Source organism: Nematostella vectensis, chromosome 1, assembly GCF_932526225.1.
Source record: "Nematostella vectensis chromosome 1, jaNemVect1.1, whole genome shotgun sequence".
Lineage (NCBI taxonomy): Eukaryota > Metazoa > Cnidaria > Anthozoa > Actiniaria > Edwardsiidae > Nematostella > Nematostella vectensis.
In genome coordinates, this window is record NC_064034.1 from 4509922 (window position 1) to 4533272 (window position 23351).

The following is a 23351-nucleotide window of genomic DNA, read 5'->3' on the forward strand; positions in this document are numbered from 1 at the left end:
TTGTTAGGTTCGTATTGTTAGGTACGGCTGACTGATCTTTCTGGAGTATGTGTCAAAATAGGAAGCAAACAGGCTACATTAAATAGCTATTTTCGTTGTTAAACCATATAATTTCGGTGCATCCAATTCCTTTCAGGACGAAACTTGTTACTAATGTTACCCATGCTTTCTTTTTCACCAACGTTGCCATGATAACCACAGTGCTAAAGCGATCGAAACCTCTTTTAGAATGATTTCTTTCGTTCGAGTTTTTTAACGCATTTCTGTTTAACCAAATAATAACATCCCGAATCATCTAGACTTAAAAAGGTTTCTCACGGTTCTTCGCATGACACATGGCTTAGCGTGGTTGGAAATTTTCCGGTCTTATTGTTGCAAGGAAAAAAGAAAAACAAAGAAAAGTAAATACCTAAGTTTACATGAAAAAAATATTGAATATTTTTCTTTGGAAAAATTTGATTTTTTTCCGGAATACAATTGGGTAAAGTACACGGCTGTACTCTCTTTGGACGCTTATCGAAAACAGGATGTTTGAAAAGAAAAGTCAATTTACTGCGTGAATGACAAAGTAGCACTATCGTACGCTTCATTTGAATCCAATTTCGATTGAGTCGTTTAGAATAGATGTCTGAAGCTGTGGCCTTTGACATGCCCATTGAATAATTTATATGTTCTTATTGATATTGTTGATATTTTGCGTCGCGATCCTCATGCAGAACAGTGCGCATTTGACTCAAAGTCGCTACGATGACGGTGATATTTCCGTTCGCACAAGCTGTGACGTTGGTTCTTTTGGGTCTTTCTCGGTGTGTTTTAGGTAGGTTATAAATGCTATGATAAGGATCTACAGACATCGACAGAGAAATTATATTCGCTTTTGTCTCCTTGCAACTTTACCTCGCATTTTTGCCAGTGTTGCATAACTCTATTTTTTGTGCTATATTATTCATCAACTAAACTCACTCTTTTTGAGGTGTGCAAGTCATGTTGGAGTAGCCATTACTCAATCCTTTTCCATTGAACATATAGAAATAACTTTTTGAGCTTATCATTTCACTGTTGTTGTCGAGCTTTCATTAGAGCAATCTCAGGCAATTATATGTTACATTAGCTGTAAAGAAAATAACCTGATTTAAAATGAGGTGTGTATTTGCTGACCACATTTTGATATTCCTAATTCCTACCACGATTTGGAAGCGATTTTAATCAGTTTCTTTAGGTAAATAGAATTGATGTAAGGTCACGTATAAACTTCCCTTATGTCAATTCGTTTGGATGAGCGATTTTCCAAGATCAATGCGTCGTTATCATAAACCACGCGTAGTTCCGGTTATAGAAAGTTGACGCAGCTGACAAACCTGAAAGATTGTCTTGTGTCTAAAGACATTTTAGTAAATAAAGGCGCCGGTTATCAAGAATTCTTAGTATCACTAGAATGGAACTGTGATTTTTCATGTTTCTAAATTGTGATTATTTTGTTTATGAAAAAAGGGATGAAAATGTGAGTCTAGACAGATCAGTTGTAAATTCTTGCGTAATAGTGCTCTTTTGGCAGAAAACAGATGCTCCGTGATGAAATTCATTTATTGAACTATTCACAGAAGACATTGTAAATTGCAGCCCTCCAGCTCGAACAATGCTCTAACATAAGCCCAGTCGGCGTTGCCAATAGCAGCATCATTCCTGACGTTGCCATGACGGCGACGACAGCATTCCGCGCCTCGGTCGATTACCTCACGGCCAGACATGGCCGTCTCCACAACAAAAGGGCCTGGTGTCCAAACACAAAGGATAGCGAGGATTGGTTGCAAGTAGACTTAGGTACCGCCTACTTTGTATGTGGCGTGGTTACGCAGGGAAAAGAGATGCGAGTCAACGAATGGGTGTACAACTACACAATCACGTGGTCAGTTGATGGGGTCACGTGGCGTAATGCCTCTAGCTCGTATGGCCTGCTTCCACAGGTATACCATTTATTGTGATTCTGTGCTGAAAACATAATAACATTACCGTCTAGGCAGCCTTGTGAGAATTATTGAGCACCCAGTGTGCGCTACACGACTCATGAGTGAGGGGGAGTGTCCTCCCACCCCCACCCCCACCCCCTTCTCGGCATAGAATTCTTGTTGCACCACTCACATGTATTTGTAGATTTTCGTAAGCGGGCGGGATGTTCAGTGGCACCTCCGGTTCCTCTCTAGCTTTTTCGCCTAGGGAAAAGATAACTGAGCTAATGATAGAAGTGTCAACGTAGGGCGTCTATTAGTATTAATTAGATTCTACTTTTTCGCCAGGTATTTCAAGGTAACAAAGATGGATCCTCGGATGTCCAGAATAAGTTCTATGGCAAGTTGTGGTCGCGGTATTTGCGTTTTCACCCTCTTTCCTACGAGGAGTGGCCGTGCCTCCGTGTCGAGATACTTGTAGACCTCATCGCCCCGGTGATACAAACCAAATCTCTACCGCGAACTCTGGTATTTGGACAAACTTTACTTTTGGATTGCGAAGCCAAGGGCTCCCCACAACCGGAAGTTAAATGGATGCTGAACGGAAATGACATCATATTTGGCAAAGTGCTTGCCAATGGAAGCTTGAAGGTTGAAAAGGTTGAGAATGATGATAATTTCGAGGGCACGTACACGTGTAGAGCGTCGAACCGCGTATCCACGGCCAGGAGTTCCACCCAAGTCACGATTCATGGTAATGTGATCACGATTCATGGTAATGTGATCACGATTCATGGTAATGTGATCACGATTCATGGTAATGTGATCACGATTCATGGTAATGTGATCGCGATTCATGGTAATGTGATCACGATTCATGAAAATGTGATCACAGAGCGGTTTGACTCAAAATATGATTTTTCCAGTTTTTTTTTTACTACCTTTTGAAATTGTCTAAAATCAATCAAAGGCATCCACACCTTATACGAACATTAATCAAAAAGGCAACAATAACCTTCAAAGATATCATATCCTACCTTTATAATGTTATGATTATCATCCTAAAGTATACCAATGCCACGTACCATATATACTTTTACGCCAGAGGGTCCTCAGATTCTGACGCCACTTACGAGAAGCACCGCAGTTCTGCGAGGGAAAAGCGCAGTGCTCACTTGCTATGCAACTGGCGATCCCATGCCTCGTATCGCGTGGTCCAAAAAAGACGGAACCATCCCGCCTGAGCGTATCCGTAGCAACAATCACGTGCTGCTGATTCCTCATGCGACGTCCCGTGACGCTGGTACTTACAGTTGCATAGCAACCAACTATATAAAGGAGGTGACGTCGGAGACTAATTTGACAATTATTGGTAAGATGGAAGGGGGCGGGGTAATTAGTAGGGACATTTTTTCTTGCATACACGAAATTATCTCAATATCTACACAAGTTGTGGGTCACAAAGTATGGCGAATCCGAAGCGTCAGTGGTTCAAGAAATTGGTTTTAGCGGCCGCGTACAGCCTATACAAAGTGTGATTGTAACACATGCTGGTGAATTAGTTACCTTTTGGTCTCGTTCAAACCTAGCGCTGAGATAACGGGCTTACCAGACAAGAGTGCTTCAGATGGAAGTAAAACTGACCTGTTCTATTAGTGTTGTATAAGGATAAGTGCGCGGCTTGGTGCTGTCACTACTTGAAGTTCACATATCTCCAAGCAACAAGGACGTTTGCGTCGAGTGCCATAAAACATCGATTTCTTTTTTCACAGGAACAGCATCTTTGATAAATTTGTGGACAATATTTGCCGGACGGTGACTATAATCATATATAAGAAAATTGGATCGACTCATTGTTGTGATACTTGTATTTCAGATGTCCCCAATATCAACACGGACCTAACGCGTCAATCGATAACCGCCGAGAGGGGACAAACTGTCAATATAGGTTGCTATGGCGACAGTTTACTCCCTTTGAACTACTCATGGACAAAAGACGGTCAGCCAATCACAGGGAGGGAAAAAGGAGAGCGTGTGTATGGTAACATACTGGTGATAACACCGCGGCGCGACAAGGACTATGGAACATACGTTTGTCACGTGACTAATGACGTTGACACCGCGTCATTCAGCATCGAATTGTCGCCATTCAACTGCGACTGCGCAGTAAGCTCCGCCCTTAAAAGCAGCCCTTGTGCCTCGGGGCAGCTCGAGATCATCCTCCCTTTGCTTTTCCTGATTTTCCTCTCTATGGCTGTGAATTTCTACCTGATTTACAGACTTTGCCGTGCTCGCCAGAGCTGCAGTGTTCCAGTGCGTATGAGTTCATTGCCAGAACACGGTGAGCTCGAGCCTGGCTCCCACACGGCTAAGGACACGGACATCGCTTGGGATAACCTCGTCTCCGGGGAACTTTACAGAGAAGGGAACCGCGACCTCAGGGATGTGAACCTGGACGACGAGGAGATTGATAGGTTCCACGAGGACGACCAAGTACACTTAGTCGGCCCTAGATCCCCGAGACCTGGATCCTAGAAAAAGCGCAATACGTAGTCGGCCCTAGATCCCCGATACTTGGATCATAGTAAGCACTACATCCCCGAGACCCGGATCCTAGTCAGCCCTAGATCCCCGAGACCCGAATCCTAGTAAGCCCTAGATCCCCGAGACCCGAATCCTAGTAAGCCCTAGATCCCCGAGACCCGAATCCTAGTAAGCCCTAGATCCCCGATACTTGGATCCTAGTAAGCACTAGCCTTAGATCCTAGTAAGCACTAGCCTTAGATCCCCGATCTTTTATTTATAAATAAATAAAAGATCCCCGAGACCCGAATCCTAGTCAGCCCTAGATCCCCGAGACCCGAATCCTAGTCAGCCCTAGATCCCCGAGACCCGAATCCTAGTCAGCCTTAGATCCCCGAGACCCGAATCCTAGTCAGCCCTAGATCCCCGAGACCCGAATCCTAGTCAGCCTTAGATCCCCGAGACCCGAATCCTAGTCAGCACTAGATCCCCGAGACCCGAATCCTAGTCAGCCCTAGATCCCCGAGACCCGAATCTTAGTCAGCCCTAGATCCCCGAGACCCGAATCCTATTCAGCCTTAGATCCCCGAGACCCGAATCCTAGTCAGCCTTAGATCCCCGAGACCCGAATCCTAGTAAGCCCTAGATCCCCGAGACCCGAATCCTAGTCAGCCTTAGATCCCCGAGACCCGAATCCTAGTCAGCCCTAGATCCCCGAGACCCGAATCCTATTCAGCCTTAGATCCCCGAGACCTGGATCCTAGTAAGCCCTAGATCCCCGAGACCCGAATCCTAGTCAGCCTTAGATCCCCGAGACCCGAATCTTAGTCAGCCCTAGATCCCCGAGACCCGAATCCTATTCAGCCTTAGATCCCCGAGACCTGGATCCTAGTAAGCCCTAGATCCCCGAGACCCGAATCCTAGTAAGCCCTAGATCCCCAAGACCCGAATCCTAGTGGGCCTTAGATCCCCAAAACCTGGATCCTAGTAAGCCCTAGATCCCCGAGACCCGAATCCTAGTAAGCCCTAGATCCCCGAGACCCGAATCCTAGTCAGCCCTAGATCCCCGAGACCTGGATCCTAGTCAGCCCTAGATCCCCGAGACCTGGATCCTAGTAAGCCCTAGATCCCCGAGACCCGAATCCTAGTAAGCCCTAGATCCCCGAGACCCGAATCCTAGTCAGCCCTAGATCCCCGAGACCTGGATCCTAGTCAGCCTTAGATCCCCGAGACCTGGATCCTAGTAAGCCCTAGATCCCCGAGATCTGGATCCTAGTCAGCCCTAGATCCCCGAGACCCGAATCCTAGTCAGCCCTAGATCCCCGAGACCAGAATCCTAGTCAGCCTTAGATCCCCGAGACCTGGATCCTAGTAAGCCCTAGATCCCCGAGACCCGAATCCTAGTCAGCCTTAGATCCCCGAGACCTGGATCCTAGTAAGCCCTAGATCCCCGAGACCTGGATCCTAGTCAGCCTTAGATCCCCGAGACCCGAATCCTAGTAAGCCCTAGATCCCAGAGACCCGAATCCTAGTCAGCCTTAGATCCCCGAGACCTGGATCCTAGTCAGCCCTAGATCCCCGAGACCCGAATCCTAGTCAGCCCTAGATCCCCGAGACCCGAATCCTAGTCAGCCTTAGATCCCCGAGACCTGGATCCTAGTAAGCCCTAGATCCCCGAGACCCGAATCCTAGTCAGCCTTAGATCCCCGAGACCCGAATCCTAGTAAGCCCCAGATCCCCAAGACCTGGATCCTAGTCAGCCTTAGATCCCCGAGACCCGAATCCTAGTAAGCCCTAGATCCCCGAGGCCCGAATCCTAGTCAGCCTTAGATCCCCGAGACCTGGATCCTAGTAAGCCCTAGATCCCCGAGATCTGGATCCTAGTCAGCCTTAGATCCCCGAGACCCGAATCCTAGTAAGCCCTAGATCCCCGAGACCCGAATCCTAGTGGGCCTTAGATCCCCGAGACCTGGATCCTAGTAAGCCCGTGATCTAAGAAAGAAAAGGGTTTTCTTGTTGTCAGCTTTTAAGCATAAATTCGAAGAGGCTTGACCTTTCGTCGTGTGAACTGACTCGTAGAACTAGAAATAGGACCTAAATGGTTTGAACTTGGTTTTTCAACAGAGATTTGTTTCCTTGTGTATACGCGCAAACGCACAATGGAACATGGTGTCAATCAGGGTTTCGATGGTTTCTTGAGGCAACCAATTAATAGGCATATGACATCGACAACGGCATTGTTAACTCGGTAGTCTTTCTTGACCTGTCGATCAATTTTAATTAAAATTCTTCTCTGTAATTTAGATGCTTATGGCTTTCCGTGTCCTGCGAGTAATTGGTTTGCGTCTTACCTCCATGGTGTAGGGTCGGAGCCAAAAGTGTCTCGCTCATCCGTCTGATGATCGCACCCTTTGAGGAATAAGCACAATATTAGGTCCACTTCTCTTACTGATATATATAGCCCGGTCTGGAACAGCGACTCAAGCCCCCTCAACCTACCTTATTCCAGACCTGGCTTTCTGATAGCCCGGTCTGGAACAGCGACTCAAGCTCCCTCAACCTACCTTATTCCAGACCTGGCTTTCTGATAGCCCGGTCTGGAACAGCGACTCAAGCTCCCTCAACCTACCTTATTCCAGACCTGGCTTTCTGATAGCCCGGTCTGGAACAGCGACTCAAGCTCCCTCAACCTACCTTATTCCAGACCTGGCTTTCTGATAGCCCGGTCTGGAACAGCGACTCCAGTGTGTACGTGCCAGCGGCCAAGACGACCGACTTTTACAAAATGCCCACAGCCGACTATTCCGCTCTACTCAGAAAGAACATAGAGAAAGAGTACAAGAAAGCGCTCCCAAGAACAGAGCCCAAGATTGCCGCGGAAGCCAAATCAGCGCAGAGCCTCCAATTGGACGACAGAGTAGAGATACTTGCCTCTAAGGAATCGTTTATTACCCTCAAAGATCACAAGGACAATTTCCGCAACAACCCCGAAGGGTAAGCAAGTCTATCCTGGATCGCATCAATAATGACCTCGTAGCAAAAACCAAGGTCCTGAAATGGAAAAACACTGCAGCGGCGCTCAACTGGTCCCGGGACATCCCAGAAAAGTATCAACACTTTGTTTATAACGTTTGACTTCTATCCCTCGATAACGCGCGAACTACTAGAGAAAGCCCCCTGTTTATATAGAATGACACTATATGTATATAATGTTTATTAATGATCAAATCATTGCATCAACAATTTCTATGTTTACATTGGGATGAGGTAACAGTCTATGCCAATTTATACTACTCTCATTACAGGTCATTACAGCCGATTCGACCTGCATCTAGATATTTTATATGGCTACAGTTGAGTGTATTATAACAAAACAAATTCTCCAAATGAACTTCACAAAGTATTTCGGCCTTTGAAGGAAAGCGGCTAAAATATTCAAAACAACCATTAATGTCATTGTCTGCAAGGAAACTAAAACACTGAACACTCGACCACAGCACATTTTCACAGCATTTGAAAGGTTGATGGATAGATCATGGTGTTCCAGGAAGCTAACCACTAGCACTTGGTTTACACAAGAAGATATTTGTGTATTGGTATGAATAGATAGTTGAAAGATTCTAAGTTGTCCTCAGTTGATAATCTGAAAATAGAAAAAGAGGATTAAATAGCGAACGTAATTAAAAAACGAATCATTAACAATACTTGTTTTTTCTCCACAAGATTTTACAGATGTTTCGCTTATCATGATGGTTTTTCTATGCTGTAGGAAGTTGATTTGGATAAGGTGATACTAAGAAGTTTATTCCAGAGTTGTTCTTGTGCCTTTTTCAAATTAATGGTTCGTTAGGCCTTTCCAAAGCTTACCCCCGTTTTGTGTGATGACCCTTTGTCTAACAATAGCTTACCCCGTTTTGTGTGATGACCCTTTGTCTAACAATAGCTTACCCCGTTTTGTGTGATGACCCTGTGTCTAACAATAGCTTACCCCGTTTTGTGTGATGACCCTTTGTCTAACAATAGCTTACCCCGTTTTGTGTGATGACCCTGTGTCTAACAATAGCTTACCCCCGTTTTGTGTGATGACCCTGTGTCTAACAATAGCTTACCCCCGTTTTGTGTGATAACCCTTAGTCTAACAATAGCTTGCCCCCGTTTTGTGTGATAACCCTGTGTCTAACAATAGCTTACTCCGTTTGGTGTGATGACCCTGTGTCTAACAATAGCTTACCCCCGTTTTGTGTGATGACCCTGTGTCTAACAATAGCTTACCCCCGTTTTGTGTGATGTACCGCACCCAAGGTAGTGCCTGGTAACCACTCTTTTCTATAATCTTGAGATATCGAACCTAAAACCACACAAAATGGTAAAAAACATAACATTGGGTAAAACCATAACAAAGAGGCGACACTCTCACCTGAATACCAGATACTGTGAAATAAGGAATCTCAAACTTGAGCTTGATGGGAGGTCGTCCCTCTGTCTCCTCTGACATTATAAAAAAAATATGTACTGTCAGTGAGTCCTTAAATCTATATTTCACAATAACCTGATCCTATTGACTACCAAATTCTTCAATAATCAATAATCATAATAATAATTACAACAACAATAACAAACCTGAGTCCACACTGGGTAGGTTAAAGTGTGCTCTCATCAGGAATTCTTTGCCTCCCTGTAATTAAGTACACTTATTAGACAGGTTTATTTCTAGAAAGAAGGATATAGGATAGTAAACTACAGATGAAGTCTACTAACCGGAAAAGATTTGATGTTCCAGATAACAACATTCTGTTCAGGAGCGTATTTGATATTTCCTACTGTTGTCTGGAATGATACAATGTAAAAACACTGCTTGATTATAATCAAAATGATGATTAATTATAACTGTAAGCTACAAAGTGTGACGGTTTTCCTTCACAACTTATATATAAACAACAAGATTCAAACCTTAAATTTCGGTGAGTCGGCATCAGCTGGGACTGGGATGTGAATCTCTACATTGTTGGCAGTTGAACGTCTCTTGAACTGACTTTTTGCCTGGTAACCATATACAATTAATGATTTTTAAGCCTGGTTTCCAAATAATCGTCTCTGTCACCTCTGTCATCTCTGTCCACACAACTGGGACGATTAAATGGAAACGTTCAAGCGATCGCTAGAGACAACAGAGGCGATATAATTGTCCAGGATAGAATGGAGGATCAAGTCTTCCAAAGACTAGAGAATGCATGACAATATCTTACACAATACCTTGGTTAAGCATAAATTACTGTAAAAGTATGACTGCATGTTTAAGTATGTTGTCATACCTTGATCATGTATTCTACACGGCTGTGGGAGTGACGTTCGATGACTGATTCAATCCAGATGAGAGGTTTCACCTTTCAAACAACAACACCAGCATTTGTGCATACCAAGTGAAATACAACAACATTGCTCCCATCATCATCACTATGGTAATTGATAATAATTGAATTATGACTTTTATTACTTACATGAGTATTGAGTCGGTAGGACATCAGTTCAAACTCCCCGTCAGGGGGGATGAAGGAGATGGTGCGATCATTCTCAAAACGTGACAGACGCACACACTGATGGAATTTTACATCCTCAAGCTCAACAGCCTTGCTTTTACCTCCTGTATAAAAGTAATCGGAGTAATATTAAGTAATACTGCATTGTGGTTATTTTATCATTTGTCACTTTCATTTGGGGTTGTTCTATCAAACACAAATATTCTATGACTCTCCAGGATTTTAAAGTCCCAAGAAGACCCTGAGCTTTATATGCAAGGAAAACACAGAACAAGAAACACATACTTAGAAGAAGTTTGGTACAAACCTTGATCCTTTAATTTCTTTAAGGGAAAAACCTTTGTGATAATGATATCTTATGAACCTATAATATCTTATGAACTTATCATGCACTTACGTCCTGTATTCTCAAACAATATCTTATCATTAAGACCAAGTCGCAACTCAGGCATGCCAGTCAAGTAGCATCGCATTTTAACTGTGCCATTGATTTCACTTCGGAGAACATTCCCTGACGAGCTAACCTGGTATTTCACAAAATAAGGGAGAATCAATATTAAGATTAAGTTGTACAAGTTATGTGTTTGATCAGTTTACTTACCATGAGATTAACTGATTCAATGACATCTAGGAACACCTCATTCTTGCGGTATTTAATGTTGTCCCCTCTCCAAGATACTGCATTCGTAAGGGCAGGAGGTGGCTTGGGCGCTAGCTCCAGCTTGTGGCCCTCCTGAGTGATGTACCTTGAAAAAAAAAGCAAGTATTGGGGGATAATCAACACCTTACTATAACCAAGCCTTACCCATAGTGCTTTCTAATAAACAGCTAAACTATATCACTAGTCATTTGGGTGTTGTTGTTTTTTATCATATTTTTGAGTGAATTGTCCTAAGAGGCAAGGGTGGGGGTGAAAGCGACTTATCCTTGAGATTTTTTTATCGCTCCCCTGGGACCACCCTCTTCAAAAATCAAACATTGCAGGCAATCACTGGATTGAGCAGGTTTTGGGTGATAAAAATACTAAACACCATCTGCAAGTGGATTAAAGGCAAGCAGACTAAGGCTGCATTAGGGGCAAGGTAAACTTATTTAAGCAGGCATGTTTTAACTTTACAACATCAAACTAACACTGTACAATATTGATGTAGTGTTATTTACTTACTCCTGTAAAATCTTGGTCTCAGTAAACTGTGGGTAACCAAAATCAACCAGCTCATCCATAAGCTCATAGATAATCACAAAGTTATCTCGGATGCTCTCCTCTTCCAACTCCTTGAAATAATCTATGAATACCTGGGGTGTGACGAAAAATAGACAAGTCATTTGCTGTAACTAACACTAAACAGATGGGAAACATTGAAGATTTCAACACTTACGTGAACCATACGATGCAAAAACACAAAGATAAGAGCAACATTAGCATTCTTCTTAGTTGTACACACCACTGGGGGCTCTGTTAAGGTCAAGTTAATGTACATCATTGGTCTTGGCAAGTTTGGCCAAGCAGGGAAAAATCAACTTATGTGGAAAAGGATGGGCAGCCTGAGATCCAATAAGTGTTTTGCCATAAAGATTTGCATTGTGTCCTGTCAATGATGGCACCAGCTAAACTCTTGACAATCCAGGGCATAGCCAGGATTTCTAACAGGAGAAAGGGAGGGGAGGAGACCCAGGCCCCCTGGGCTACGCCCCTGCAATGACAGTGCTGAAAACGTATGCGCATGCGCATGCTCTGGCAAAAACAAGCACAATCGTAGTGTTGAATCGTTCGAGTAAAGGTACGAAAGGCTGACTTCAGTTGCTGTTTTGACTAACTGTTCAGCATTAAAACCATACTGTACAAAAGATGACAGATTTGTGTGATAATGAGGGAGTCATAAAGAAAATTATAGCCTTATGTTTGGTCTAGTTTTCTTAGAATTCACCAAGATGTGACAGTTCGCTGGTAAAATACTGCCATTTCAAAACAAAAAAGGCTGCTTTAACCACGCTGGAACTTGCAATTTTCAGCACTGTCCCCTGCAATCTCAAGCCAAAGGGTAAGTAATAGGAGAATTAGGGGGGGGGGGGGGGTTGGCACTCACCACCCCTTCCCTTCGCCAAGGAAATAACACCCCTTTAAGTCAACACTAAGTTTACCAATATGGATAGATATCAAGAATGCTACTAATCTCAATGTAAAACAACCTTAAATTCTTGTGATACTCTATGATTTGCAAAGAGTACAGTACAATAACTATACTGGTACAATAATTGAGTTGGATAACACTATCATAAAGGATACAGTAGAGGTTATTATACTTGATGTAGACAAACGTTACATCCCCGTGCACGCAGATAGGTGACTGTGTGTCCCCTTCCTCCTCCTTCTCTAGCACCAAGGGCATAAACTTCTCGATCTTCGAATTCTCGATATCACCCCGATAATTCCGCGAAATTATCACCTAAAACAGACATAATGAACATCTTAGCCTCTACTACAATCAATTAATCTTTGATCAAGGGACTGAAGAAAATAAGACTGAGTTTCGGTGTTTTTATGTTACTTTATCAGACATAGATATTGACCTTTCCTTTGATGTCCAAGACGTACACTGCAGACATCGCCATGTTGAACGGATTATCGACGAAAAATTTCCCAAAGACACTCGAATAACGGGACGAGAATCTTAAGCTACGCTTGTTTTTTATAGCAGAAGGAGTTAAATTGTAAGGGCCAGCTTTGAAATCATTCAGAACTCTAAAAAGCTAATGGTGAACTTGGTTCAGATCTCAGACCAAGTGAAAGAGGGTAGCGTACAATTACCAAAAATAGCAACCCATGGGAGGTAGGGTTGGTGTGGTCATTTCGATTCAAAAATAAACTTTGTTTCTATCAAAGAAAATGATGAGGAGCACATAAATCAACTGAAAATTAAATCTTAACATCTTAGAAAATGTATGAAAGATACAAAAGTCTCAATTGATTTTATTGCGATACATCGGATTTCACTTTAAGTGCCCCTCCCCGGACGGACTATTTTGTCAATAGCTTTGTAGCCGCTCAGTTGTTTATTGGTTTCAAAATGGCGGCTTAGATGCCAAGGTTTTATTTTCCGCGTCAAAATTATTTTAATGAAACACATAGCAACCGGCATTTTTTCTCTTTATTTTTTTTTCATCTTATCTTTAAGTATTTGTGTTACGACAGTTCAAGTATAATTGAACTTTTTTTCTTGTTGAAAAATGTCAATTCAAGGAAAAAAGATCGTTGGGTCAAGCTCAAAGCAACGCTCCGCAAACAGTAAAGAGGACACTTTAGAAAAAGTCAGAGTAATGCGCGAAAGGCAGAGCAAATGGATGCGACAGAGAGAAGAAGCAAAATCAAGTGGAAGGGATAAGCCGATAAAAAGTGCCAACTCGGTTGAAAGTTTTGGCAGTAAAAGCAGAGAAAGTTTCAATTCGAGTAGAAAGGCAAGTGCTTCAGATTTCGATTCCGCTGGAAGAGATGCAATGCAGAGTCCAAGAAGGAAACCTCTTTACGAGCCACCAAAACGAGATCGCTCGAATATGATAACGTGGTCAGGCAGTGCGGATAACACAGGGAAGGCTAAAAGACCACCATCTGCATCTAGATCTCAACATGAGAGAGAAACAAGCTCTAGATCAACTAAGCTAGACAGTAGCCGAAGTAATAAGTCAGAGACGGGAAAAGGGAAGCCATATGAACCTTTGAAATATGGGGGCAGTGCTAAACCTTCTGCGGATGTGGTGGCCAGTGCAAGGGTACTTTATAATAAGCTTGAACCTATTCAAAGAAATAATGAAAATACTGAATCAAGAGCAAATTATGGTGATGATGATGAAAGTGGTGATGATTCTGTTGATGAGAGTGAGATGAAGAAACAAAATGGACTGTACAAATTAGATGAACAGAGAGGCATATCAGAAAAAGGCATTGATGCAAGTATGATTGATGCATTGGCAGAGACAGTAGCCCAGAGGCTCAAAACAACCATGCAACCAAACAACAGACAGTCAGCACCACCTCACAACCAACAAGAACTAGATGCAGAGGACATGTCAACTCATCTTTGTCCTCTCTGTCAGACTCTTATGTCAGGGTCGCGACACACCCCAGTTGCCCTGATCCCTTGTGGACACACCTTCTGCCAGATGTGCACCAGGGACTGTAGAAAGTGCCCTGACTGTCAGATGAGGGTTAAGGCTACTGCTGTCAACACCGTTATGCAGCAGATTATAGGGGACTTTAAGGCACAGAAGGAAAAGGAGCGATTAGCTAAGCTTGAAGAGCAAACGAGAAAGTACATTGATGAGTACCAATCTTTGTCATTGAGATCCAGAGCCCTTGCAGGTATGTACAGTTTATAAGTAATGTCATTTCTCTGCGTTAAACCTTTGAGTTCCATTAGAAGCCATTTGTTACTATTATGATAGTGCTCCTTAATTTACTATATGTGAGCTCGTGGACCCACTTGTGTACCTGCAAACTACACCACAATAGGAAGTGTGGCTAGGTCGTACACCTTGCCTAAAATCCTAACATCAGGATTCTCTTGCCTTACTCAAGGTGTGCTGGCACTTTTAGAACCATGCAAAATAAAAAAAACATTTTGCATTCAGTTACCAAAAAAGTTCTAAGAATTTTCAAGAAAACTTTTGCACTGAAATCTAACAAATTTTGTTTTCTTAATATTCTGATAGTCCAGAATATACTAGGGTCATCAGAACATACTCAGAATAATAGAAAAAAAATGTTAACAGAAATAGAATTGCCTTATGTACCTATTTTTCCAAAGGTGGCATGCAATAGTGAGATTCACTGTACTTACTTTTTTTTGTTATATTACAGATGAGGCTGAGAGTATTTTAAACAATATGGAGGACACCACTGAGCAAATATTTCAAGAGAAAAAGGTGGTTAAAAAGCTCCAAGTTGACGAAGAAGAGATTAAGCATAGAATTAGTGAACTTCAAGACCAACTTGCCAAGAACAAATCCAAACTTTCTGAAACTCAGGAACGATGTGAAAAGTTAGAAATTCGGTATGATGAGGAAAAACAGAGACTTTCTCTTGTTGAGGACACAATTAAAACAATAACTCAAAGCAAAGAAAGAGTCAAAATGATGGTGAATAACTTTGCCCCAAATTTGAATTTAGAAAATTTTGATTAATTGATATAATAAAGAAGTAATTATAATAGATAAACTTATAAATAATGTAGACACTGCTTGGGGCTGTGATTTTTGGCCTTGCTAAACATATAAACATATTTGTCAAATATTTGAATCCAACTCTTGCGCAAGCATGTTTTTTGAGGTGGCTAAACACGTGAACACACAAAGAGATTAAAGTGGTGCCATAGAAATTTCTACCTCAGATTGGATAAAAGCAAGAAGAGTGTGCACTTTTTTGTTGGATATCTGGTTAAAGGGCAGAAGATTTACATTCATCTCAAATGTTTGATATAAATATTTTGATCGTGTTCAAACATCTGGGACTATTGGGGGTGTCACTTTTTTGTGTGTGGCTAAGCATAGAAAAATGGCTGTCAAATTTTTTTTTTGGCAAACAGATTTGTATGTTTAGCCAGCCTTTACAAATAAAAAAAGCTTCACCCAATTCTTGTCTGATGGAATAGGAATTACAGGTACCCAAGAATTAATAGCAAAAGGGTATCTTTTAATTAGAAAGCTGCCTTTTCGGTCAGTCAGGGCTGGATCTAGCAGCCTATCCGGTCAGTCAGGGCTGGATCTAGCTTTTTGGCAAGGGGTTTGACCAAAAAGTTTTTTCATTATTTTACTTTCTTAATACCCTGGGTACCATAGGCTCAAAGCTTGGCGAAAAAGGTTTTGAGCAATGCTTAAATCGCTGTTGCTGGGAAGCTCTGAACCTCTGGTACCCATGGTGCCTTCGTAACGATTTTGGAATGAACAGGCAATAAAAAAGGAAGCCCAAAGGCCCCGACAGCAACCGGCAACAGCGGTTTAAGAGTCACTCAAAACCATTTTCGCCATCCCCCCCCCCCTCCGCTTCCTTCAGTGGTGAGATCAGCCACCAACCATAAAATGATACTGGGAAAAATGGTAAAAAAAAGGGAAACATTTTCTACTTTTATGCCTCTCAGGGGGCACAGGAACAAAACATGTCTTACATGAATTATCACAAAAAGATAACTTTTTGAACAACCTTTTATATAGCCTTTCAAATAGTATTTCAGGAAGAATGGCATTTTATAGCCAATACCAAGAGAGCATAAGATATAATTGATGTCCCATAAATGATTCCGTGTCATTCAAGCTCAAAAGAGACAATTGATGGTCGTGATTGGTTGATTCTGATGGCGGGAGAAGTACGAAAACCATCACCAGGCTTCCCCTCGACGTGTCTGTCTGGTCTCGGTGCCCTTATCAACAAAGCGCCCCCTTTTTTACATTGCGTATTCTAACTATGAGTAGTCTTCTACTTCTACTTCTTCTACTTCTACTTTATTAACTGATAAAACCATGTCGGTATCACATCAGTATAAATAAATACAAGGTAAAAATATACAGATCTGTAATAATTTACATAACTTATACAATATATTCATAATTTGTAAAATAAATTTATAAAATAAATTTTCAATAAAGTAATTCAATTAAATAATTTAACTTAATTAATTTATAACTTGAATACTAGAACCACTGGCCATTATCAATTAAATGCTGCTGAAGCTTCTCTTTGAATTTGCCCTTTTCTTTTATGTCGGTAATTGAACCTGGTAAATTGTTCCAAAAATTTATAGACCACGGGAAAAAGCTATTTGCATGCTGGTTGCACTTGGAATGTGTTCTATGGAAGCGCTTGGAGTTGCCATTCCTTGAAGGCCGGTCCATCGGAACCAAGAAGGGCTCTCTCTCAATGTCCACAGTTCCATAAACAACCTGATGGAACATGGACATTCGAGAGAGAGTCCGTCTGCCCTCAAGGGATGGCCACTCCAGCTCTCTTAGCATGTTTGTTACGACCCCTGGCTCCCTCAAATAATTATTATAGCAAACTCTGGCTGCAGTCCTCTGCACCATATCAAGGCGGTGTTTATCCTTTTGGAGATGCGGGTACCAGGCAGAGTTTGCGTATTCAAGCTTCGGTCTAACTAGACTGCAATAGAGTTTAGACTTGCAGTCTACCGAGGCTGTTCTAAAATTTCTTCTAATGACCCCAAGGGTCTGATTTGCACTAGATGTAATTTGTGCGATGTGTTTATCCCATTTTAAATCCCCTGAGAGTAGTACTCCTAGATAGGAGTGATGGTAAACCCTCTCTAGAATCCTGTTGTTAAGTATATAGGGATGGTCTGGAATTTTCGCTCTGCTTGTGGAGAAGCACATAGTGTGGCATTTCTCCACATTAAAGGCCATTTGCCAATCCCTCTCCCATCTATTTAAAGCATCAAGATCGTTTTGTAGAGCTAGGCTGTCATTTGAGCCATCAATAGTGCGATATAAAAGGCAGTCATCTGCAAAAAGCCTAATAGTTGACGAGATATTTAGAGGGAGATCATTTACAAAAAGCAGGAACAAAAGTGGTCCTAAAACTGTTCCTTGTGGTACACCAGAGGTAACAGAGCATTGACTAGATGTTGCACCCTCTAGTGTTACACACTGTGATCTCTGGGTGAGGAAATCTTCCATCCAGGTCAGCAAGCTACCCCTGATGCCATAATAGCTTAATTTGTAAAGAAGTCGTCTATGCGGCACTCGGTCAAAGGCCTTTGAAAAATCTAAGATAAAAGCATCAACCCGTTTCCCTTGATTTATGGCGCTTACTAAGTCATGGCATGTTATAATTAATTGTGTTTCACAGTTCCTCCTTTTACGGAAACCATGTTGAAAATCGCTAAGTATGCCATGCTGCTCCAAATGTTGCCAAACATGGTGGCATATTACATGCTCCAAGATTTTGCAAGTAACAGATGTAAGGGAAACGGGTCGATAGTTATTTGGTGATGATCTTTTGCCTTTTTTAAAAATTGGCACTACATTGGCAATTTTCCAGTCCATGGGTAATTTTCCCTGATCTAAGGACTGTTGGAAAAGTTGTGTATATAGGGGTGCCAACTCTTGGGATAATTCCTTTAAAATACGAGTTGGCAATTTATCAGGCCCCCCAGCCTTATTTGAATCAAGTGAATTCAAAAGCTTCTGAACACCATTTGAGGTGACTATGATTTTACCCATTTCTGGGCTTGATGAATTTGGATTTAAGCTTGGTGCTGTACTAGAGTCCTCTTTAGTAAAAATAGAGAAAAAATAACCATTGAGGACATTTGCTTTGTCTAGGCTATTTGAAACAGCAATATTATGCTGGTTATGAAGTAGGTTAATACCCATGTTATCTTGCCTTTTTGATTTCACAAATCTCCAAAATTTCTTAGGTTGTTCTCTTTGAGAGGACCCTAGCAAATTATTTATATAATCTCCATATGATTTATTTAGCTTATATCTATAGGCTTTCCGAGTTTGTCTAAATTTCCTTTTGTCACTTTCCAAACCTGTACATTTCTGGGTGTTATACAATCTTTGGACTTTTCTTTTGAGTTTTTTTAGATTGTGGGTAAACCAAGGGAGATTGTACCTACTTGAGGACATTTTAGCAGGGATATATTCCTCCATAAGAGAAGAAAGTTTTCCTTTTAACATGTCCCAGTTTTCCTGCAATGATCGAACAGTGAAGTTTGTGAAGTAAACAGAGCTAAACTCTAGTAGGTCCCTTTTCATGTCAACAAAGTTCCCTTTTGAATACAGAAAGATCTTCCTCCTGATCGGGCGTGCCAGCTTTGGTGTAACTAAGGTTTGTATCTCCACACATCCATGGTCTCCCATTGCAGGTTTGACATGTACTGAGTCAACAAGGGTGCTATTTGTTGTAAAGAGCAGGTCAAGGATCTTATCACCACGGGTAGGCTTATCTACCACTTGCTCCAAACTATAAATGCTGCACATCTCCAGTAGCTTCTCGCAAGCTGTGACGTGACGGCTTCCTCTTGCAATGGTGTCAGTCTCCTTCATTTGAAGCCAATTACCAAAGACTATTTACAGCAACAAAAAGAAGGAGAACAGATTTCTGCGAAATGGTAGAGAACAACAACTTTGCCCCATGTTCACAACACGATGAGCCCGAAGTCCCAATTAATTTGTCTTGTACTTCACTTCATGGCAAGTCTTTAGGTAGGCGATTTCTTCCGATTGAGGCCGCAGGAGATGTGTTTGAGTCAGAGGATTATAAACCAAAAGGAGAGACTCTGTACGTTCCGCTAAAGAACGATGTTTTAGTGAGCATGCAGAACATTGAGCAAGTGTCATTTAGCGAGGGGTCGTTTTTTATCGGGGATGATAGCAACAGATTTAGCCGGGCCGAGCAAGGTATGTTTGCCATAGCATTCTAAAGAGCTATATGTTATATACCGCCGTATTTATCCATGTGAGCACGTCTCTTTGAATATTTAAATAAGCACCCCCCCCCCTCACACCACCCTCCAGATTTCTCTCGTCTGAGGTTCTTCTGAACCCCCCCTGGCTACGGGATTAAGAAACTGAATGATTTGCAAGGAAGATGATCAAATGGATCTGGGGACGGGAAGACTTTTTGGTAGTGTGCAGTGCTTTTCGTGAAGGACATGTGGTGATCTTCCCATCATCTTTTGTGCACCATCTATCAACTTGAGACTAAGAGACAAACAGTCCCCCTCCTTACCCTGAGTGTGAATGTTTGTTTGCAGCAGGGGGAGGGGGAAGGGAGGACATTTACTCGTAAATTCAGATTTTTCATTAGAAATAATTCCTTTTGTTGTCACCATATTCTGTCGTAATGTACGCATACCCTGTAATGTTTTAGGAGCTGCTGTCCATATGTGGAGATACAGTGAAATGCATAGAAAACTTTACATTTCACGGTCATTTCTCTTCACTAGACTTCAGGTAAACCATTTCTTTAACCAATTTCAAGCTATATATATATCAGAATAGGATGATTGCAAACTAATAAGCATGGTTTCTAAAATGACCTGGTTTGTTTTCTCTGCACAGGTAAATAATACTTATTTTCGATCAGTCATAATTATCTGTTATCTCATTATTATTAGCTTATAGACTTATTAGCAGAATAAAGAAAAGGATGTCAACTAGTAAAAGTGTTACTATAATATACTGAGAGTATCTGATGTGAAAGTCTAGGTAATAGTATAACCGCACAAGTATTTATTCACCTTTATTTTAAACTCTTTTTTTTTTCAGTCATATGAAGCAATCAAGAAACTGCTGTCTGACATGTAGGATATTTTATTTGACAAGTAACAAGCCAGCAACAAGTTTAGCAGAAAAGGTGCCCCTCTTCAGACTGGAAAACTTTCCAAACCTTTACTTTTCTCCATATATTTTATATTTGATTTAATACTGGGTTTACCCTAATCAGCATAAAGAAATATCCAACCCTCAAAGGATATACACTGGTCTGCAACAGACTGTATAGCCTTCATTCTACTAGTGCTAACGGTGTGTAACAGTCGGTTTTTAGCCTAATGGGATCTTACATCCTAGGTTCTTACTCACAGGCTTTCACATATGAGAGGCACAGCTTGAGTCTATCCACCTTTTCATGGACAGTAGATACATATTTGTAAAAGCAGTTTTATTGACATGAAGAGAGTCTGATTATTACAGTAGCAAACAACGTTGAGATGCATGCATTTAGTCTAAACTCATTGATACTCCTGATTTACACACACACACTTTGTCACCCACCATGAAATAATCCTAAAAAATCCTAAAGCAAAATCAAAAAGGTATGTTGAATGGATAGTGAGGGTGTTCTCCATCCCTGGGAACCATAGTTCCATCAGCCTGCAAGGAGAAAAAAGTAAAATTGTTAGACAACCAACACAGTGAGAGATAGTTTGGTCTATGTTACACTGCTATTACGAATTCACAAAAGTTTTCTAATGTGCATGTTATTTACCAGCTTTTTCATGGGAAGGCAAGCCCTCCAGTCCCGATTCAAGCCCTCTATTGTAGCCATGTCTTCAGGTGACAACTCAAAGTCAAAAACCTGTATGAAAAAACAATTTGAATTTGTTTTAAATTCCCACTCCATTTTCATTTTACTAAAGTGTTAGGATCAGTCAAAATATGAACATTCAATGGTCATCACAGGCTTACGCCTTGCTACTAGTTCACACAGTTTTGTGGTTTTGACCATTTGGGTGTTTTCACACAGAGCGTCAGGCTAGTAATAAAAATATACTGTGCTGTTGTTTTGCCTTGTATCATGAGAATACATACCTGAAAATTAGACTTGATCCTTTCTGGTGTAACACTTTTAGGAATGACAAGAACTCCCCTTTGTATCTGAAACCTAATGCAGATCTGAGCAACTGTCCTGCTGTACCTGTCTGCCAGTGCGACCATGGTTGGATCTCTCATGACATGAGGGTCATCTGGTTTGGCCCAGGGGCGATCTAGAGAGCCTAAGGGACTGTATGCAATGGCTGTAAAGAGTAAAAATGCTAAGAAATACATTCATTTATGAATCATGCTATCCAACATGAAACATCTAAACAGAAAATAAAGCTTCTTTAAGTTGGCTGTGAGACAACACAAACTATACTTTACAGGGGAGTAACCAGTCTAAAACTTCCTAATTTAAGCCAACATTTTTTTTTCTTTACATACAACACATATATTATAAAGTAAATGCCTTCTAGTAGGAGAATGGGAAATTGGCGAAAATGGCCCCCTGAATTTTGCCATTCATGTTTTTTTCCTGGTTGTTAGAAGCCATTTTGATGATCCACATCAAAATTGTATACAAAGAGGTTTTTAGGTTGGCAACTTACTCTGAATGTTATGCTTTTTATGGTGGTCTATAAGCTTTGCTTGGTTTAGTAATGGATGACATTCTACTTGATTAGCCACAGGCTTGATTCTTGCTATGGCACAGATATCATCTACTTGCTTACTGTTAAAATTAGACAAACCTAAAAAGAATAATGAATATCAAAATTAGACACCTTTGCTTTTTGGGTACCCATGCAATGAGTTTTTGATAAGTTTTTCTGTTGGTAATTGTAGCCTTCCTACAGGAATCTTTAGGCGCATCATATTTGGGAAGTGTAACACAACCCCAAATATGGCAACAGGGAAGGTGGTTAGGTTAATAAGTTGAGAATTTCAGTTCAGTTCCATGGAGGGATACTGTGCAAGAGCTTAAGCCTGCCCCCTGAAAAAATGAAAATTTTCTTTGGGAAGAGAATAACTTAAATGATTCAGTGACTGATTTCAACCCCTAAAATAAAATGGTTACCCCTTCCTTCTGAATATAGGGAGTACCCCCCCCCCCCTCCCACAGATTATGCTATGCACCTTCTACATTCAACTCAGCAACACATGAAAGATACAATCTGGAAAACTAGTGCAGGATTATGGCGACATTCCCAAAAAGGTAGTTTTGATTGGCTTATCGTCTAGCAAGAGAATATATACTGACCAATTGCTTTAACAAGACCCTCGTCAACAAGTTTCTCCATGGCCTTCCAAGTGTCGCAAGGGTCATGGTAAGCATATAAGACATTTCCTTGCTCATCTTTCGGAAAGAACTCATCACCATCCCTGAATGACAATGGCCAGTGTATGAGGTACAGGTCCAGGTAATCGAGGCCAAGATCCTTGAGGGAGTCCACGCAGTTGGAACGAACATCTTTTGGGTTGTGCTTGGTGTTCCATAGCTTGGAGGTTATAAAGAGGTCCTTTCTCTCAACAACCTGCAGGGAAACACCCAGTTATTAATTTGTGTACGCCAAAAAATAAAAACACCCCGTTGTCCCATAACAAACCATCCCCTTTCCACTTTCTAAAGTAATGTCCAAAACTAAACGAAATCGTTTAGACTGTAAATAAACATAATTTCAATGCTGCTTTAATCGAGAAGACGACACTTCAACAAAAAGAAAGGCTCAATTTACTTTAGAGACTTACGGAGCCCAAAAGTTCTCGGAGCGCATCCCCAACTTCTTTCTCATTTCTGTAGGCATACGCGCAATCGATGTGCCGGTATCCTTCTTTGATTGCGAATTTTACAGCATTCTCAACTTGTCCTGGTTTGCTTTTCCACGTGCCAAGTCCAAGGACTGGCATTTCCAAGCCGTTATTCAACTTTACAGTAGCCATTCTTGCGAACGATAGAAGCGCTGTGCCGGTTCTCATCATATGACTTGAAAAAGGTGGATGTTGCGTGATGGCTAAATATGGTACGTGACTTGATGCGTTACAACAAAGGTAACCCACATACAGAATTGCACTTAAC

General features: G+C 41.5%; 5 protein-coding genes across 5 annotated transcripts; 3 read left to right on the forward strand and 2 right to left on the reverse strand.

Moving 5' to 3' along the window:
• Nucleotides 1–68: 68 nt before the first annotated feature.
• On the forward strand, nt 69–6768 carry LOC5517136 (basement membrane-specific heparan sulfate proteoglycan core protein). Its single transcript, XM_001637113.3, has 5 exons — nt 69–817; nt 1621–1964; nt 2295–2700; nt 3052–3318; nt 3823–6768. Exons 1-5 carry the CDS (start codon nt 748–750, stop codon nt 4479–4481), a joined length of 1746 nt encoding a protein of 581 aa, XP_001637163.3. The 5' UTR covers nt 69–747; the 3' UTR covers nt 4482–6768.
• A 900-nt stretch (nt 6769–7668) lies between these two features.
• LOC5517191 (AP-1 complex subunit mu-1) lies at nt 7669–12820 on the reverse strand. The gene is made up of 14 exons (XM_001637169.3): nt 12578–12820; nt 12294–12453; nt 11386–11453; nt 11172–11302; nt 10608–10752; nt 10404–10530; nt 9968–10110; nt 9782–9853; nt 9420–9509; nt 9228–9296; nt 9090–9144; nt 8887–8957; nt 8742–8817; nt 7669–8112 (listed from the first exon to the last, which is right to left on the reverse strand). The coding sequence occupies exons 1-14, from the start codon at nt 12617–12619 to the stop codon at nt 8090–8092; spliced, it is 1272 nt and encodes a 423-aa protein (XP_001637219.1). The 5' UTR covers nt 12620–12820; the 3' UTR covers nt 7669–8089.
• Nucleotides 12821–13056: 236 nt separating this feature from the next.
• Nucleotides 13057–17565, forward strand: LOC5517192. The gene is made up of 2 exons (XM_001637114.3): nt 13057–14363; nt 14862–17565. Exons 1-2 carry the CDS (start codon nt 13235–13237, stop codon nt 15182–15184), a joined length of 1452 nt encoding a protein of 483 aa, XP_001637164.2. The 5' UTR covers nt 13057–13234; the 3' UTR covers nt 15185–17565.
• Nucleotides 17566–19112: 1547 nt separating this feature from the next.
• LOC116621201 lies at nt 19113–20326 on the forward strand. The gene is made up of 3 exons (XM_032387241.2): nt 19113–19417; nt 19890–19972; nt 20288–20326. Exons 1-3 carry the CDS (start codon nt 19126–19128, stop codon nt 20324–20326), a joined length of 414 nt encoding a protein of 137 aa, XP_032243132.2. The 5' UTR covers nt 19113–19125.
• On the reverse strand, nt 20317–23270 carry LOC5517137 (aldo-keto reductase family 1 member A1). Its single transcript, XM_001637170.3, has 6 exons — nt 23024–23270; nt 22536–22809; nt 21886–22026; nt 21332–21537; nt 21009–21098; nt 20317–20893 (listed from the first exon to the last, which is right to left on the reverse strand). Exons 1-6 carry the CDS (start codon nt 23252–23254, stop codon nt 20828–20830), a joined length of 1008 nt encoding a protein of 335 aa, XP_001637220.3. The 5' UTR covers nt 23255–23270; the 3' UTR covers nt 20317–20827.
• Between the last annotated feature and the right edge of the window lie 81 nt (nt 23271–23351).